Source organism: Astyanax mexicanus, chromosome 7 (genome assembly GCF_023375975.1).
Source record: "Astyanax mexicanus isolate ESR-SI-001 chromosome 7, AstMex3_surface, whole genome shotgun sequence".
Lineage (NCBI taxonomy): Eukaryota > Metazoa > Chordata > Actinopteri > Characiformes > Acestrorhamphidae > Astyanax > Astyanax mexicanus.
The window spans coordinates 29,879,355-29,900,310 of record NC_064414.1 but is presented as its reverse complement, the minus strand read 5'-3'; the positions used below and the strand labels follow the sequence as shown (position 1 = coordinate 29,900,310).

The following is a 20,956-nucleotide window of genomic DNA, read 5'->3' as shown; positions in this document are numbered from 1 at the left end:
ATCTTCAACCATTATTAGGCTCTTTGTAACTGGGAATTAGAGGCTTTTCATCAGGCTCAGTTGCCGCTAAGAGGTGACATACGGGATGATGGAGCTGATTTAATTACTTTGATGCTGCATGCAGCTCATAATCCTTTAATATCACAACACCTGCTGTTGAGACGTGTCATCCTTCGTCTCTCATTTCCAATGGAGGTGGTCTGACATTAAAGACTTTTGAACCGTTCTATCAACTGAATCTATAATATTACACTAAGATGCCAAAAGTCATGGGATACCAGTTTGATTGAGGCCTGATAAAGGATGCCAGATGGATTGTGTGGGTATTTAACATTCCTTGATCCACAAAAGTGCCAAAAGTGGGACAGTCATGGGAATTAGTACATGTTAAAAAATAATGCAGTGACTTGCGGGATATGCGTGTGGGGTTTCTATTATTCTATTCTATTATTTCTACTAAAGTTGCTTGTCCAATTACATAGACAGTTCTAGCCAGACTCTGCGCTGTCCACTAGGGTGGTAATGCCTCCTATGAACTATTCCCATTGCACATGTGACACTGTGGATCTGTGATCCTCAATCACAAGATAAACCTCACAACATATACAGGTGTGGCCATGCCCTGAGGTACCATTTCATTGTCTATGAAACTTAAAAAAGACAAGAAACTCTGGAAGAAATCACACCCACATTCAATGCAAGAGACTCCACGTGTTCTTTAGCTTCCACAGGACATGGTAAAATCATGAGATACAAAACTAGTTCCTGTCCCATGACATATGGCATGTCAGTGTATGACAGTAAACCTCAGAGTCTTCATCCATCAGGGTGCAGTGACTAATTTGCAGGGCCTCACGAGGGTGCAGGAGCCAAGTTGCTTTGACTTTTGAGCCAGGCGGGGCCCCGTCATCCAAAATCTGATGCAATATTTGAAGCCTGATTGAAAAGAGTTTCAGAGACTTGCAGGGTGGCAGTGTCATCCCACAAGTAACAGCTGGGTCTCGCTCAGCCCTTCGGACAAGCGATGCTCCAGATGAAATTTACAGGATTTTTTTTTTTGCCCCCTCCTTTTTTTTCTTCTTCAGCTTCTCGGCTTGACATTTTGAGCATGTCTCGGTCTTTTTAAAAATGCCAACGGACTTAGATGGTGTCCCCGGTTAACCTGACATCAGTGTCTTGAGGCGGACGCTTTAGTGCACAGTGTAACTCGATTTATTTGAAACATGTAAACACAAATACAGAAACACATCTTGTTAAAATGCACTTAAGTTTGGAACACAAAAAAAAAAAAAAAAGGAAAAAAAGAACTAATATACAAACATCTGCAAGCTGCTATTTTTTCTCCTTTGATTTGCCTAAACAGTTCAACACATCCATTGAGCTGTGGAACGTACTGAGAAGTGTGTTTGACATTGAGAGTGATTGCTGACTACAGCTTGTCTTCCTGATGTCTAACACAACTTGTTTTTTCATTTATTTTTTTATTCCTTCATCCATTGTGACAGCTGTTTACACTCTATACATTCTAATGAGTCGGACTTAAGTCCCTGTAACGTACATGACATAATATCAAAATACAGTGACTATAAAAAATAGCATTTTAACTGTAAACCAGACATTGTCCCCTTGGCTCCGTAAATGTATCAATACATACATAAATAAATATCCTTTATTACTGGTTATAAATCTCGATAGAAAGTTCATGTAGTAATATAGCTGATTCTATCCCAATGCCCCTTTGAACTCAGGCCTGTGTACGTATCACTATCATAAACATGGCACTTTTCGTGACACTTGATGTCAGCTCCGAGGCAGTGCCACACAGCATGAGGAATGTAGCGCTGTGTGGCCTGGCCCTTGGCGTCTCTCCCAGGCTAGCGAACCCCCCTCCCCGTGCTACATGCTATTTGACAGTCTGAGGTCATATAGTCATGAGCTGTCACAAACAGTCATGACGGTTGTAATCCCCCCATAATGCTGGAGTCCTGGCAGCCTGTGTAAGCTCAGAGCCGCAGCGCCGGGCTGCTACGAAGCTGTCTAGGTGAAGGCTGGAGGGGGTCATTTGTGAGAGCTGGACACGGCCCCGGCCGCTCTAGCTGGGCTGACACTCGTTCCTGCTGCAGGTGGCCTGCCGCTCGATGCGCCAGGTGCCCTCCTCGTACGTGCAGTAGCAGATGGTGCACTCGTCGATCTTCACCTCGCGGCCAGCTGGAATCACCGCAGTATCCGCGTAACAGTTTGGCCCTAAGGATGCAGAGGAGAGGAAAAGGGTCAGGCTCAGGGTTTAGACAATGTTAATACAGTATGTGCTGCCTGTCAAAAGTTTGGGGACACCTATTTTTCACACTGGATTTAAAGGCCTCGTTTAACAAATGTAAAGAAATATGATTTTTTTTTCCCTCAGTAATTAGAAATAAGATACTTTGATTTAGAATGCATACAGCACTAAAAAGGTACCACTCACTCAGTCCAACGAGTCTGCATATAAAAGCCAGCAAATCTGCTCACTCAGCTTACAGCAGTTCAATTCTTACAGTCGGGTCCATAAATATTTGCACAGTGACACAACTGCTGCAATTCTGCCTCCACCGAACACCACTTCTGTAAGCCTGACATGAAGCAGTCAATATACGATACAAGTCTAGACCTTTAGCTCTAATTCCAGAGGTTTAACAAAACTGTTTAGCACTATTCGTTTAAGAATTACAGCCATTTTTTTTATAGTCATATGGTAATATTATCAATAAGCAATAGTTTCTATGGCTAAGTTTCACTGGCAGTCATATGTATCTATGTAATAACACTGTCTCTACCATGTTCGACAGATAATGTAGTATTAGTGAGTATTGCTGAGTAATAGATCAGTGCCATCATTAACAACAAGATAACACCTTAATCTTTAAAGGCCCTATTTTAGCAGTCTTTTTAGTATGTATAACAAGTGGGGGTGTATGCATGTTGGACGTGGTTGTTTTCAGTCAGTAGCGCACCTGTGTCTTCAGTTGCCAAGATAGCAATACTCCGGAAATGTACATGAATATACATAATTACGAGACAGCCACACCCTTTGGCATAGATATATTCACAAGCACCTGTGCTATTTAAATGATGGAGGTGGAAGGTGTAAAATAGAATGTTGAGCATCGTGATACGCCTTGCACAAGATGGAAGATAGGGCCCTAGGTACGCATCCAGACTTTCGAATACTTATTCTCATCTCTGAAAACAATACACTGGCTATAGAAATTACTGAATACTATATTATTAGATTATGGGCCCTATCGTGAGGATTCAAAAAGAAAGCCTAGCACAGCGTTGCAAACGTGCAAAAGGCATGTACTAATTTTCCTCATTAATCTTGGGAGTGTTTTGGGCGTAATGTGAAATAAACCAATCAGCGTTTCACTTGCCATTCCCTTTAAGAGCCTGGTGTGCTCTGACTTTGGCATTTTAGTATCTTAACAGCGCAAAACTTTGCACGTCTTAGCAGAGGTTAACAAGGTTTATTCTGTAGAAAACAATATCACGATAGTTATTGCTATATAATATAATACTCATGACAACAAAACTTAAGAAATAATGATGTACAGCAAGTGTCTGATAGGTAGATCCTTCTGATACATTGCAGAAGCTTGTTGAAAATATTTAATTGTGTTTTCTTAAAAGTATCTACAGGTAGTTCACATGTTCTGTGTTGCATTTTCAGGCTGTTATGTCGATGATAACAGATAATAGATTTGATTGTAAAACTGGTTAAATGATTAATTTGGTGAGGCCTATAGATATAAAGAGTGCTCTGATATAAATGGCCATAATTAGGCCAGATTTTTATTTTATTTTACACTGATAAAATAAAGTATTAAAATGACTGAACAATCAATATATTTTTTGATTGAACAATATTATAAAACAGTATTATCATTTCATGTTTTTTCTATATTCAGTCTCTATTTTCATCACTAAATGTTATATAAATGTTAAACTGGTGTTAGATTTTTTGAATGAAGTATTAAAACTAATAGTATTAAACTCAGGGGTTCAAACAAAGGAATAAAGTGATGCAAAATCTGCTCATATTAACAATTAAAAAGCTGTTGAATTTAACACTATTGCAGCTGTTTTTTTGTAACATAATTGCAAAGTAGCAATGAGCGTCAAGCAAAATCAAGCATTACTCAGAAGATTTCCGGAGATAGACAGTTGTCCCCAAACTTATGACAGGTATTGTACACTTTAGAGAAAACAGCACCTGTTCACAAACAGGGCCGCTTGCTACATAATGTCCCTTCCTGTGAATGCAACAGCTGTTAATGGACTTCATGGAAATTGCGCTCACTATTCTCATTCTCCGAACTCTAAACTACGCAGGACTTATATAGTCATACATATTTAAATGGTTTAAAGTTCAGTGTCCATTCTTTCTCTTCATTCTCTGTACCTTATTAGCAGGGGTACACATGTATATGGAGCCTGAATAATCTCATTTGCCTCCAGTCTCTTTGTGCTCCACTTCAGTGTAACCCCAGACAGACAGAAATCAGCAAGAAGCTGCTGCTCCTGCGTGTCTCAAATAAGAACTATTACATGACAAAGACTTCTGCTCACACAGTGGAGACCTCGGCCTCGGGCTTTACATAAAACATGAGCACATTACAATGTCAGGGCAAAGATAATTGCTGGGCAGAGGGATTATCTCTAAGGTGTAAAGAATTAATGAATATGAAATATAACGACCGCCACTGAGCTAATGACAAAAAAATGCTCAATCGAGAAGTATCTTATTATGTGCTAAACGCTAATCAGTGTCTAGACATCAAAGAGTTGGTGTTGTAGCAACAAGAACGTACATTACATTCTGTAAAAACCATTAGAACATTATACTGCCTCTATATTATTTTACTGATCCCTCAGTACCACAGTAGAAGTATTAATCAACCTCTTTCTGCCTGTGAATTTTAATGGTTCATTACATACAAAACTCATCCACTGCATACATTTTTAAATGCATCATAAGTGTGAACCTTCCAGTACTTTTAAACTGAACTCAAGGTTAGATAAAAATCAGCTCTGAAGACACTGTCAATCATTCTGACATTCTTGTTTCATTTATTGATAACTGCAAGCAATGAATCCAGGGACTGCAGCATGTTAATCAGCAAAAATGTATAAGTCACATCACCTAAAACCAAGTCAATATGTGTAATATCCCTCATTATGAGATGTCAAATTTAGAATTATTGGCACCCGTTTATAAAAATAGAGCTAGAATCAATATAGTACTGTATTATGTAAACCACACACGCAAATCATTGGTGAAGCCTCGCCCTGCATGAATAACAGCTTATTTCTGCATTGCTTACCAATGTAACACAACTTTTTCCAGAGGTTTTGGACTTTTCCTCTATGTAGTAGATAAAAGTCTATCAGAAATCAAAAAGGTTTGCAACACAAAGATTCATATTGGCACCTCTTCAATACCACAGACTTTAATAGGGTTACATTTGGGCTTTGTGTTGCTAACATGTTTAAAACTTTTATACACTCAAAATAGTAATGAGTAAAAATAACACAAGAAATAAAAAACATATCAAATACACAGTATTGCAAAAAGTTGTAAACCAATATTGCAAACCAATGAACTCAGGTTTCAATCATTTCCATGAGCACGGGTTTATAAAACCAAGCACCCAGGCATGCAGACAGCTTCTACAAACATTAGTGGAAGAATGGATCTCTCTCAGGAGCTCAGTGAATTTCAGCATGGTACTATGATAGGATGCAGCACCTGTGAAACAAGTTCAGCCCTGAAATTTCCTCAATACTAAATATTCCACAGCCAACTGTCAGTGATATTTCAACAAAGCGAAAGCGACTGGTAACAACAGCAACTTGCTCTGTCAGTGTAAAATAACAGTGTGGTCAGCAGATGCTAAGGAGCATAGTGCACAGAGGTCACCATCTTTCTGCATTGTCAATCACTACAGTTCGTCAAACTTCATGTGGCCTTCAGATTAGCTCAAGAACAGTGGAGTGTAGAGAGAGAGAGCTTCAGTGTATAGGTTTCCGTGACCGAGCAGCTGCATACAAGCCTCATAATATATTTTTTTTCCTAAATCGGGAAGGCCAATTACCCAATCCTTCTTTATATAAACCCCTTTCCCCCGCACATGTAAAGCTAAAGCCAACCAGCTTGGATCACTTGGTAGCCATCATAACTCACAGTGAAATCACAGCGACCCAGATCTGATACCTCACCTAACAGACACCTGTGCAGACCGGTTTCATACTACGAGTAATATGAGAAGAGAGGGACAACCAACTACACAACCAACAATCCATAGTCCCTTTTTCTGCGCAACTACTCAAAGCCCCTTTGCAGCCAATTCTGAGCGGATTTTGAGTGTGTTTGGGTCGTTATCCTGCGAAACAATCATCATGGTGCCACAACCAAGTTTCAGCCATAAGGCAGGGGCAGATAGATTTTAGGTTAAAATCCCCTGATATTTAGTTGAATTTATTATGTCATTGATTTTTCACACGCGCCCTGGACCACCCTGTCGCAACTAAACAGCCCCAAAGCACATATCCATCACCACAGTTGAACGTGTGTGTCAAATGATTCATTATGTATGCATTCTTCTTTTCTTTGCCAAATGTGGTGATGATGTGCGTAAACAAAAAGTTCTATTTTTGTCTCAGCTGCCCACATCTGCAGTTCCAGTGACATTTTGCAACATTCTTCTGCTGAGGAACTGTTCCAGAAAGCTTCTGGTCATGGAGGCAGTGTCTGACTGTGGATTCTGACATTTGAAATGTCCAGTATTCTACTAAACATATTATTTGCTCGTTTTTCTCCCATGGACATTATTGTCAGGTCTATTTTCCTCTTAATGGAAAATCTCTAATTAAAATTCTGTAAAGATCAAGAACAGGCCTAATTCATAACCTTTATTTGAAGGCTACCTACATACCTATTTTTTGAACAATGCACAGCAGTTCTATGAGTGATTTTAAAGCCCTTAAACTAAAGTGGTGGCACACTTTATATTCATAACACCTTCATTAAGCAGGAATCACTAGACATGCTATGTATTAGGATGTTCTTTCATGGCTTATAGCTCTGTTTGTCCCATTTTTACAACGTTTAAAATCAGTTGGGAGTAACGGCGTTAAAAATAACGGCGTTACTAACGCCGTTACTTTTTTCAGTAACGAGTAATCTAACTAATTACTATGACTGTAACTATAACGCCGTTACCATTTCCGACGCCCCGTTACTGCACGTTACTTTAGCCGCTCTATTAACTTTTTTTTTTTTTTTTTACTTCGCTTTGCCCTGGTTAACCCCTCCTCTTTCCGGTGAACTTGAGCTTCTGGCCGCTGTGCCTGTGGTTTGGCGTGGTGAAGTGAGGCACAATTGTGACGATTTGCATGCTCTAATTAATTCAGTGATCGCCGTGCAGCCCAAGTTCCGAATTAAGGACGTTAAGCTCTTTTTAGCTGCTCCGGTTTTTGTGGTGCTGCTGCTTTCTATTTTAGAGCTTAGATTCTCTGCCCGAACCCGACCTGACCCGAGGACCGACCCGAAATCGGGCTCCTATTTTTATTTTATGTAAAGCTCTGGTGTGATAATCACAATGTTGCTAAGTAACCAATTATTATTGTTAAAAACGAACGAAATAACGAAAACTGAAAGTGAAAAAACATTTGTGTTAACTGAATCTAATAAAAACGGTAAAAACATAACTATCTCGAACTGTATTTTGTGTTTATAAAACTAACTAAAACGAACTGAAATTACTGATAGAATACCCTCATTTCGTGTTTAATTTATTTATAAGTGCTGTTGTACAGCGGGCGGTGTTGTGCCGAGCGCGCGGCACCTCGTGGTCCGTTAGTTCTTGTGTAAAGCGCTCGCGCTAGCCGCAAAATACGACAGAAAACACTGAGAAACTGCAGAACTATGTATGGGATTACAATATGCGTGCGAGGCAGATGAAAGGAGATACAGGAGATACAGTGAGTGAGAACATTTACCTGTGCTCATAATGACAGTTCATGGTTCGGGCTCGGGCAGAACGTGCACGGGCTCTGGCTGGGTCGGGTCGGATTTTTTGGGCCCGATCTAACCTCTATTCTCTTTTGGTGAAGCTGTTATATTAATACCATTTTAACGGTCATTAGATTGTTGTTTTTGTCCATTATTTTGTTTTGTTTATATATACATATTTCCTTTGAGTGTGGCTTGGTTTTGTTTAATTTCATCCCCAGACGCGTTTTTCCGTTTTTTCTGTTTTTTTCAGTATTACAAGTTTTAGTAATTTTCTTTGGTTCTGTGGAGAATTTCGTTTGTTTTTTTTGAAATTCGTTAGATTATATTTTTTCAACATTTTGGGTTCATTTTCGTTTGTTATTTTTCTAATAATAATAGTAAATGCATAATTGATTTCCTTTTTTGACGGGCGAATAATAAAAAGTAATGCATAGTTACTTTTACTGGCAACTAATTACTTTTATAGTGGAGTAACTCCGTTAGTAACTTTTTTGGAGAAGTAACGAGTAACTATAACTAATTACTTTTTCAAAGTAACGTGCCCAACACTGTTTAAAATACATAAATTACCATACTTCCATTTTATGGTCTATTTTCATACATATATGTGACACTAGTAAGGAACAGGGGTGTTGCCATGTTTTCCGTCTAATTTAGCAGGTCTTACTGCTGCATTAGTGTAAAAAATACGGTACTTGTACATGTTGAATAATCTCATGCCCGAGCACTGAGCTATAAATGACAAGGGTTCGACACCCAGATTGGTCCCTGGATCACTATGTGTGTGTGTCTTCTGAGTGTACTCACTGCTGTGTTTGTGTGTATGGATGGTTTAAAAGCGGAGGCTAAATTCCATCTGTGCCCAGCAAGTGTGATATATATAGAATGGTCTTCTTCTCCTCCTTTTTTATAAAATATATTATGCCATTATATTAATACTGATATATGCAGTTCATAAATATCCAATTACTGCTTTGTAATTTAATTATTCTATGCATATGAATGTGTTTTAATGCCCCTACACAAGTTTCCTTCAAATAAAGTGTTAAATTACAGTATATTTCTGTAACAGTAGCAGAAACAATACCTACCAAAAGCATTCAGACCCTTAAAAGTCAAGCTATTTGTTTGGACTATATATATATATATATATATAAAACATTACACATATTGTTCCAGACAGTTTTTCTGTTGCAAACCAATATGCTCTTAAAGGAAATTTCTGAAGTCACTCACTGTTTGTCGAGGTTAAGTACACTTTAAGTATTCTATGGTTAAGTATTCTATCTTGTCAGACTATAGTTGTTGGTGGAATCAGCTTTTGCTGCATTAGCAGATTTAGGTCTTTTTGGGAAAGCTTCCACCAGTTTTGCTCACTGCTCAGGAGTGATCTGAAGCAGATTTGCTCTAGTTTTATCATGCATGTAAATGTATTTATAGAGATCAGGAAGGTTATTTGGCCTCTGTGATTGTTGTGATTACAAGCCTCATTAATAAATTGTGATTTTTTTTTTACTAAGGTTGGATCTTGACTATATGAATGTATGCAACCTGTATAATGCATTTATGCATGTCACCTCTATCAGCACTATGTGCACATATATAGTGTGAAGTCTGATCTGACTGTTCACATTTATTTCACATCAGATACATATCCAACCCCATATCTAAAGTAGGGCAAATCAGATTTGAAAGCCCTAAAAAAATCTGATCACATGATGTGATAAATCCTTAGGGCTGTGTATAGGCAAGAACATGCTATATAATTTATGTTTCATAATATATTGTAATGTATTGCTATTGTTTAAATCAAGTTTTTGAATTTTAGGCAGTCATAACAGTGGGATCTGACAACAGAACACAACATTGTTCTAGTTGTCTGAGTTTAAACACAACACAAAATGAACTTCGGTCTAATCATTAAAATTCACATTTTTTTTAAAGAAAATCTACACAGTTTTGCAAAACAAAATATACAAATAAATACAATAAAGTATTAATTGTCTTATTCCCCTAATCACTTCAGCCTGATTATATGAAGTGGCCTTTATGTGATTCATCACATTTTCCCATCTGGCTCTTATGCTGATTTTTTTTTCTAGTCACAGCTTTGTCTAGGCAGTTCCTGTGTGGCAGAATGCATATAATGCTTCTATTCCTTACAACTGAACCAACAGTGCTTATTATTATACTCAAACATTTGGATAATATTTTGTAGTCATTTCCTATCATGTGCATATCTGTAACTATATCTTTAATTTCCTCATAGCTTTTCTTTAACTCCTTAATTTTCACAGCTGTCATTCAGGCCCACAGTCTGACAAATGGCATTTAAATAAGGAGGGTTTTTTTTATCTGATCATATTTTGAAATTTCTGTAAAGTGTCATGACGCTCTGATGATAAGCTTTTAAATATGAGGTGTTTGAAATGAAATTAAAAAGTATAACCTACAACATTTTCTACTTTTCTATAACTCTCTTACAAAAAAAGGGGGAAAAAAGGACTTAAACATGACTTCAAGTGCTAATGATCGCAAATTCAGTTCTAGTATTCTAATACTAGAATAAGAACTCTCTCTTCTTATGCTAATTTCAGGCTGCTGTCATCAAGCAACCTGTTTTTAACTTTTGTTATCTTGCACTATGAGCAATTGTCACATTGCAGGTAAGATTTGTTACAGATTTGGATCGGATTCATTCTCATTTCCGACGATATCTGATCCTGCAGAGTTTTGTTTTCTGGTATTATCCTGACCTGATACTGCTTATCAGATTGGGGCCATCTGTGTCAGTGAGTGGATGGTTTATTCTGAGGAAAACATCATGTGTAAAATATTTGTGACAGAATTTGTGATGGTACTGCAATTCCCAAGACATTTTATTTTCTTAGATATTTTTATTGTAAATGCTGCTTGAATATATCTATGCAGTCTACACTCTACAAAGATAAAATATATTAAAACGCTAAGATTATTACACATCTTACACATATCATTCTGCGATCTAGAGCACGCGCATGGCCAGCATTTAGATTCAGACACTGTGAGAACACAGGCAGCTAGCAGCGAAACAAAAAAGGGCATTTTTGAAGGCAGCCAGCCTTCCCTGCCCAGCTCTGAGTGTAAGATAGATTGGCTCTGATACCCCCCTACGACTTTCTGCAGAGGCTGATCGAGAGGCTGGAATGAGTCTTTAAGGAAAATAGCGCATGCTCCACCATGTTCTGAGGCATGCTACTTCGACCTTTTCAGTGGGGGAAAAAAAAACTTTTCAAATGGATGTTTTTTTTCCTTACTGCAAATGATGACACATTATTCACAAAATGGCAAAAGCCATATTAATTGCCTCTGACACTCCTGGGCCTGGGCAACACACACTCCCTTCCTTTTTTTTCTGTGTTGCAAGCAAACAGGCTGTACCAAACGCTAGCCCAGTTTCCTATTCAGCTCTTGCAAAGGCGTTATTATAGACTGAAGTGCTCCACTCGGGCAGGTAGAGGTGCATCAATCTGCATGAATATTTGGTTGATGCTGTCAAAACGTCGGCATAGTTGTATTTATAATGATTTCAGCCTGAGCGTCCCAGTCTCCCCTCTGAATACCAAGGCTGTGTATGGAAATGCCACTGTCACGGCTGATTCATCAAGAACATTTAAATCCCAGATCGCCCTCTGGCTCTGCATATTAGTTAATATGACCGCTATGTGTTTTTTGCTGTTATGCAACTATGGGACTTTTTTCTCTGCATATTCACACCAAACTCGGTGATGAACATTTAGGGAGGGAGACGAAAAAGAAAAGGAAAATAGCTTCTTGTGCCATCTTTTCATCCCCCTGAAAGGGACGCATAATCACCTTTTCAGCACCCAGAGAGCAAACCTTCTCCTCACTGAGTATCAAAGCAGTGGTGTACAGGCTAACTCAAAGGAGAGCACCATTAAAGACTCTTTGGTCCATTCAGGGATGAGTTTCATTCCCTGTGCTTCAGCAGTAATTGAGATAAAGAGTAAAGAAGGAGCAAGGCTCCAGTCCTGAAACGGCATGATCTTTTATACCTCATTAGAGCTGATGCTCGGAATGAGAGCCCAAAGCAGCGCAAATGGACGCTGCGCTGAGAATCAAAGAAAAAGATCTCTCGCTAATGCAGTTCTTCAGCACATATGTATTATAAATGCGGCTAAATGTCCTCACTCTGTATAAGTGCTGGAGGAAAAGGACTAGATTTCCATTTTTGTTTAGTGTGAGGAGAGGGGGAAAAGAGCTGTTGTTTCACTAAAGCATGAATTATTAATTTTTGCACTATAATTATAAGTCACGTGTTGCTTTAAATCTTTAGAAGGTACGTTTACAGTTGAAAGCAGCATATCTAGATTAATTACAGCATCCAAACCCATATTATGAAACAATAATTTTAGCATTTAGCATTTACACTAGACGCTAAAACATTTCTGTGAGATTTTTTTTTGTAATTCAGTCAGTAGTAGTGCAGTAGTGAGGTCAGGTACTGATGCTGGATGATCATACTACTGCAGCTCATCCCAAAGGTATTGAATAGAGCCCCATCACTCAACAAGAAACAGATTCAGGGCTCTACAGCAAAGTGCTGAGGGGCTTTATCCTATTTTAGATGCCTCTAGGCTCATATGTGAGCAGCACAATATATCATTTTAGCATCGTCATGTGCAAAAGTCACACTGCAGGACATGGAATGTCATGTAAGGCAAATTTATAATTTAATTTCAATGTAATCGAATGTTTAATTAACTTGATTGAATTTAATATGCATTTTTTGTAGGTTAACACAAAAATAAATTTCAACCTATGCTCATTTTCCATTACATATCTACCATTCAAGGCAAGCTCGGATACATAGAGTGCATTACTAATTTAATGGCATGTTTGATCAAAAGTCATGAAATTTGAAAACAGCAATATCCAAGCCTGGATAAGTTTGGAAAAAGAAAAAGAAAGGTTTGAAAAAGTAATGCAAATTTGGTCTACAAATCTCTGTGTTTCCGTTTATCGATGGAGGAATCTATTTTGAGCTAACAAATACGTCAGCTCAGAGTTAATTCAGTAATATAGCCCTACACAATGGAGCTCTCAGGATCTGACGCACATTTTATTATTAAAAATTGTGTGTCAGACTCATTTTAGGCCTACTATTAGTGCTGGACGATATGGCCAAAATTCATATCACGATATATTCCTTAATTTCGGTCGATACGATATGATTTCGATATCGATATAAATACTTAGAAGGCCACAGAAAACTGCGAAGAATCCCTGCAATGGAAATATGTACCTACTACTGTCTGAAAATTTTATTTAAGTCTTTGAAACCTCCTTTCACGAAAACATTATAATACTTAAGAAATAAAAAATAGTCAAGATAAATCAATGCTCAATTTTATTTGCATATAGCAAAATAAAAACATGACATCCCTGTCAAACATAAGCCTATATAACTATTACCAATAAAAATAACTTTAAATTAGGACAGAAGCAGAGCTTCTTATTCTTTTGTAAACAAATTTAACAGATCAAAACAAAAGTGTTTCAACTAGGATAAAGAACACAAGAAGCCTTTATATACATAAAAGCAACAAGATTTTCCCGTCAAATAAACAAACCTATAGGCTTTATCAACTACAAATAACTTAGTTACAATATAAGCTACAAAAGTGCTTCAGCCAAAATACAACTCTTTATAAACATAAAAGGAACATGATATCCCCGTCAAATAAACAAACCTAAAGGATTCATAAACTTTAAATAACTTAAATAACTTACAACATACGCTATGAAAGTGATTCAGCCAGTATAAGGAAAATATTGTATGTAGTGGAACTGATTGAGGTGGTGGAACAGATTAGATGTTTTAACGTTACCGCTGCTAACCTGCTCCACTCTCCGGCACAATTTGCAGCAAACTGAAGTTTAGCAGACCTTCGAGAGTTGAACCAAATCCTCACCACTGAATTAGACCTCCCTCCTTCAATTGATCACTTGTGGAAGCGGCAGGGGCATTCATTTTGCATCAAAAATGTCCCGTGCTGGGAGCCAAGAGGACCCGCGGCTGACCGAGAGGACCCGCAACTGACCGCTGACCGAGCGGACCCGTGGGTGGACCGAGCGGACCAGAGGCTGACCGAGCGGACCCGTGGGCGGACCGAGCGGACCCGAGGCTAGGCTAGGCTAGGCTAGGCTCGTCTTGGTTCCGCTCCGTTCCACTCCAGCGCGGAGCATTTCAGATGCGAACCGAGCCTACCTTAGCCTTGGATCCGCTCGTCCCGGCTCCGTTTGGCTCCAGCGCGAGGCATTTTAGATGCGTAGCGGACCCGAGCCTAGCCTAGCCTAGCCAAATCTAGCCTAGCCTAGCCTATCTGGCTACGTGCCTATGTGATTACATCATCACGCACAGAGATAGTCCAGCTACGGAGGCTGATTGTGTTCAGCTGTGCGGCGAGCTGACGCCAGTAAAACGCCTGTCCGTGACAGATTCTGTAAATAATACATATCGATATACAGCAAAAATGATATCACCGTTATTGAAACATTTCTTATCGCGATAAATACCGATATCGAATTATTGTCCAGGCCTACCTACTATAATCAATTTTAATTATAGTTTTAGTTGATTTTTGGTTTTATTGTCCATGTCTGCACTGATGTTTTAAAAATTATATGTTTATGGAAATTTTCCCTGTATATATGTGTATTAACTATATTATAAATTCCCATTTTAAAGGCCAGAACTGAACGTATTAATGGTTTTAATTTGTTCTTTACTTATATGTATGGATAAATAGCAAGTATGTTACTTTGTTTTTTTATGAAAAGTGCTCAGATTACATATTACAAACCTACAACCCTACTATTACTATTAGAGCCTGGCAGATATTTCTAACAGAAACACAGCAAACATTCCAGGGCAGTGTCTGCTGCCTGTGTTCTCACAATGTGTTGTTAGCAAGTTGAGTCAGTTTGCTTTTAGCCTATTACATATTCCATAAGTTTACTATGTCTTACATTATCAAACCTTATTAATAAAAAAATAACACATCTTTTCTTAGCTCCTATTTCCTAGCTGAGGTGGTCCAGTTTATCTTAAGGGGAGTAGATGTTAGAAAGTAGAGACAGTAAATGTTAGCATTAGCTAGTGTTAATTTTGAGACAAGGGGGGATCTCTGTTTGCTCCCTATAGCTGTTGTTTCAGCATGTGCCAAGTTTGACAGTTCTCATTTCAATGGACTAAACTATTATTATTTAGCTACTAAATGCAGTTAGATGCTTTATGCTTGATTTGTAGTTGCTTTGGGTTTAAATAGGCTAATTTAAATGTACCTCTTAAAAAGTGTTAATCAAACCAAATTACTATGTGAACCATTTAGGGGACTCTAATCTAAAGTGCTGTTAACTTGTTGTTTTTGAGGCTGGTAACTCTGATTAACTTATCCTGTGCAACAGTGGTAATGTTATGAGCCAGTTTCAGCATAACCTTTGATGGTCTTTGTGACTGCACTTCAGGATACTTTAGAAGTTTTTGATTTTTGATTTTTTTTTTGATTGATTGACCTTTATTTCTTAAAGTGATTTTCTTTACTTATTTGAGTATTTCTTGCCATAATATGAATTAGAACATTCAAACATTCCTCTTTTTTTCCTCAGATATTCACTGTATATCAACTCTACCTCTTCACAACTGATATTTCAAACACATTAAGATGCATGGAATTCAAGTAATTGAATTGCTGAATTCCTGAATTCCAGGTGACTCTACTTCATAAAGCTGACTGAGAAAATCCAGCCAAGATGTACAAAGCTATTAATTAAGCAAGAAGTGCTACTTTGAATAATTCAAATTATGAAACAAATTCTGGTTTGTTTAACACTTTTTGTTTACTGAATAATGTGTTTTCTTCACAGTGTGGATGACTTTAGAATTAATCTACAATAAAGAACATTTTAAAATAATGAAAAAAAAACTACTGCATTTAAGGTGTGTCCAAACTTTTGACTGGTGCTGTAAATCTCAAGAGTAACACATTGTCAGATAAGAAAAATATCATAAGCATCTTTATGGATTTCATTCTACTGCTAAGTGCAATGTCTATTGTCCTCTATAACTGCTCTTGATATGGATTTCTCGAGCAGGAAATACTTAGAAAGTCTTGTTTGCTGGAAGAGGTGCTGGAGACACCGCGTCTGTGACACTGATAACTATTATTTCTCTGCTTTTCAGAATCAGGGCGAACGCCACCCCATTACTAAAGGCTGAAACCATAAATGTGACACGTCCTTGTGTATGTATTTCTATGCAAGTGTTGTGAGGAACAGCGTTTGAAATGCTTAAATTGAGCTCTTAAAGTAAGCCATGAATAGTCCCCCTCAAGCTGGCATGAATATTCCCCCCGATCATTTTCCCCATTTGGAAACGTTAAAGCACCACCCCCCAGCACCGCACACGCTCTCCGGCCGTCATGCTGCAGTTTGAAGTGCTTACGGCTCTCGTTCAGACTGTTTGCTGCAACCTCCTAGATTAGTGGCGACCCCGGTGTCTAAGCCCTTCAAGAAGAGAGGCAGTTTTTTCATCCGTGTGTTGCCAAGGCGATGGCCTGCGCGATGCAGGGTCACCAAGACAGAGCGCACAGCAGGGAAATAAGCAGCGAGTCTTTGCTCTTAAAAAGCTCCTGAAGCACCACGCTGCGAGGCCCAGTTATGCTACAGGATAAAGGCATGTTCTGTCTGTATGGCCGCTGGGGCGAGAAGTGTGGCAGCAGCCGATTTGAAATAATCCTATTTGTGTCTGTGTGACACTAAGTAAACGTGCTGTATGTTCGACAAGATGATACACCTTGGTGCTTTAAAAAAAATTCTGCACTTTTTTTTCAACAACTGAATGACATTTCTGGCACTGTTATGGCATAAATAAGCAAACCGAGGGAAAAAATGTTGAACGCCATGTCTCTTATTTATTGACAGCCCCTGACTGACTGAAAGCATGGCCTGTATGTAAGAAATGAATGTGCGAGTGTGTTTTTCCTCCTCCCGTTTCGATTCCCAACGACACTGCCGCTCGCAGATGTTCTTTGATATTCATGAACAACTGCCTGTGGTGGATGTTAGCAATAGCACTCACTTTCATCTCCCCCCCATGGCACTTCCTCAAGTGTCTCCTGGCATACCGCTCCAACAACAGATCCCAGGCAGCACACGGAGCAGGAACATAATGCTCCATTCAGCAGCCCTGAAAAAGACCTAAACCTCGCCTCTTCGTCGGCAACAAATGGAGACATCAATCCCCCAGACTGCTTTGAGAAATCTTTGTGCTTTTCATGTCCTAACGCCCACTTAAAATGAATGGCATTTAGGCTAATAGGATGAAACGTGCACTGTTGTGACAATGGTTTTCAGCAGGCCTGAACTGCGTTTAAAGGAGACCAACTCTCTTTCTCCCAGATTAGTCGGCGCTGGCCAAGAGCAAATCCGAAGAAATGATAAAATGGCCTAATGACTTGGGACAAATTATAGATATGTGCCTCCTTTGAGTTGTGGGCTTTCTGTGAGACCTGAGATAAGCTGTGCAAACTGCCGCTCCCACTAGGCGCAGTGTGCTCAGCATCGACTGAAAGTATGATTATGATTATGAGAGAACTGCTAGCATCCTATTTATACATCGATTCTCCACACTGCCTTCCCATTTTTGCGTCAACCCTACAATCCAAAATGAAGATGACACCTCCAATTTCTTCTTTTCTTCAACAGCTATTATCATTTCATTGAGAAGGCACCACATTTTTCTAAAAGAGCCAGGCCAAGGGCTCCCTTTCATGCAACTGAAGTGAAAAGAACGACCCAGTCAATCAACGGATAATGGACCCTTAATGGTCCCAATTAAACAATCATTCGCACTCTGCCTTGTCTGAGGACTGTATCAAGCAGTGAAAGTTACAGAGATCAGTGACGTTTCATCAGACACTCCTTTGAACACATTGAAGATGGGCTGGCAAATAGTTTGAGCCCAGGTGATCATTATCAGGAACGCAGACTAAGTTAGAGCTGGCTTACCCGGCACCCATCCTGTGGTGTCACTGAGCAGAGACTTTGAAGTCTTACTTCTGATGTGTGCAAATCTCAGGGGGTCCGAGCATCTGCCTGCCTCTCCCACCGCATCTGCGCCGTAGCCTTTGTACCTCAGACACCTGCAGCAAGAGCCGCAGAGGTGCCACTGCACTTACCTCACTCACCCTCGCAATTCAAAACCGGCTCACAACGTGCTCCACATACGAGGAAACAAAAACAAGTCGCTAAAGTCAGGCAGCGGGGGGAAAAAATATAGCGAAAATTACAGGAAGCTCAATGCAAACAGACAAACAGTAATTTACGAAATACAATCAGACTCAAGCACCACCTGGCAAGCGCATGAATTGCTTGGGCTCTGGAATCAAGAAGCAATGTGGAATTTTGTAAAACACCAGCAATTGTAATCTTTTGTGACAGGAATGAATGCTTCCGATCCATCTTAAAAAGCAAAGAGCCCGACTGCTTGAATGAACACATGCATTTGTTATGTATTCTTAAATCCACATGGTGCTTTCCACACTTTAGGCTAAATGCCACCCCTACTTTTCTCTGTGCCAACTTCTTAACATCTGTTTTCATGGGTTCTATTTCAGGTTTCAGTCTGTGAACAATTCTGTGCATCAACATCATGGTGGGCAGGCCTGACAAAAGATGCCTCTCTATTTCATTTAGAAGTCATTTTCCTTTGAAAATAATTGCCTCCCTTCCGTTACTGTCAACACAGTGAGGAACTTTAGCTGCCAAGTCTGAGATCCATATCCCGAGTCATCGTTCCTTTTTGCTGAAGGAGGCAACGTAGCTGACGGTGCCATGTTAGATTAAGATCAGTGAAGAAGCACAAGGAGCCATAGTCTAGGACGTGCTGTCTGAAATGATCTCAGATGGCTCCCTATAATCCACCCTGATCCAGCAAACTTCTCCCAAGACGCTTTAATGTGTTCCAATCATGCAGTCCATACACACACAGTCTTATCCAAGGTCTAGGCTTTTATCAGCATTTTTTCATCTTTACAGCACATTTCATTAGTGGCCCCAGCAGAAAGAAAATATATGAAAAGTGTGAAGGAGAATTTTTCATTTGCACACACCAGGCACCATCTCTCTATTCAGTGCAGTTAGCTGATCGAGAGCTTTTCAGCGGCCCACTCTACTGTTTTCACAGGCGAATGAAGTGAGAACATTGTTTTTTGTGGAAATGTTTAATCATCAGCGCCCTTGAGCCCGGTGAAAGCAGGCACTGAAACACCTGCTTGTGTTAATCACCTCATCTCACCCCCACAAATCAGCCAGAGAAACTTTGCCGGTTCATTAGTGCAAGTGCTGACTAAATAATGTCTCCATCCTCCTGTCAGCGTTGCTAATGGAAAACTGTATCAGGCGACTTTGAAGCTTAATGCATCTGCAGACATTGCCTATATTTAGTTTATTCTTTTCCATGCAGTGCTCTGACTTTCAACCACAGTTCTCAGCTCCGGCAGGTTACAGGTGACAGAGAAAAGCCAAGTTCCAGCCGTGAGAATAATTCACCATGAATGAGGTGTTTTCAAAAGGGATTTTCACAGTATGTGTGTGTCGCTGCACTGTTGCTTTCAAAGGTTGACTCAGACCTTGAAGTGGATCGACATTCAAAAATGACAAGTCGGAAGTAAAGCTTGAAGGTTGTATCAGGTTAGATTTATATATTGCTAAGTCATTACAATTTTAATACCTAAAAACAGGGCAGTGTTCCTAATTAAAGAGTAATTACATAATCAGCTAATAAATAAATAAATACAACTGATAGTAATAAATAATTTTACAATGGGTGCATGGTGATTTTGGAACTACTTTTGATGATGTAAATTTTCTAATCTACTGGGAGAGTCAAAGTCACAGAAATGGCAACTTTCAAGATTGTGGCCATGTTCTAGACATAGCCTGTATGGTAGGCCCCCTTCATTTAGTACTTGCTGGGGTATTCAGATATGTAATTTTTTCCTTTTGTTTAATAAATAAAAGGGTGTCCTGAGACATTTGACTCACATTGTATATTTTGTTAATAATTTTGTTACAAATATTAGAATTTCTTTTAATATGCTTTATTCACCTACGTCAACATCGTCTTCCAAAACGAGGCTGTGGGGGACAGAAGTAGCATTGGACCACTGGCTACTGGCAATGCCGCCTCACTGCTGCGTTCCCAAAAGCACTTCTTTTTCTTAAAAAAAAAGAAATCTTATAAAGGTCAAACCTTTCATATTTTCCCCAAAGATTCCATACTTCACCGTGAATGGATTCACAAAATCAGTAGAGATCACCATTTCAATTTAAGATGTATGTTACTCTGCATAGCTAGCAAGGCTAAGGCTAGCCAAATTAATATTAACCAGCCGCCAATCTAGCCAGATAAACATTAGCAGAGAGAGACAGCAAGCTAGCTAAACCCGGTTCTCCGGCTATGACTTGATTAACCCTGAACTGGTTATTTTCTTAGTTTAACGTCAAAACGAGTGATGTGTATTGTTAGTCAAGCTCTTTATAGTAGTCTGTTTAGCTAGTTAGCTAGTTAATATCCTACTGTGGGAAGCCAGGTATGTGCTTAGCTGGACTGTATTTGGTATTTATTTTTTTATGTCTGAATTGATTTAACAGATTAACGTGGACACAAATGTAGGATTAGAACACTTTACAAAAGAGTGTTTTTTAAGACACTGGGTTGACTGTGAAAGTTGAAGAATTTTTTAACTGCTTTCACAGTTAATTCAGGGAGGTGTGTGAGGTAATTTGTCTACACAGGTGCTGCCATTTAAACTGGTGGATATTTCGCTGGCTCCATCG

At 39.1% G+C, this 20,956-nt stretch overlaps 1 protein-coding gene across 2 annotated transcripts in view; it reads right to left on the bottom strand.

Moving 5' to 3' along the window:
* Window positions 1-696: 696 nt before the first annotated feature.
* The window catches only part of vwc2 (von Willebrand factor C domain containing 2), a 31,976-nt gene continuing 11,716 nt past the window's right edge, over window positions 697-20,956 (bottom strand). For both annotated transcript variants that reach the window (XM_022684841.2, XM_007240306.4), the window contains one exon: window positions 697-2,244. In XM_022684841.2, coding sequence (XP_022540562.2) covers window positions 2,093-2,244 — 152 coding nt within the window. In that variant the 3' untranslated portion in view covers window positions 697-2,092. The remainder of the gene's footprint in view (window positions 2,245-20,956) is intronic.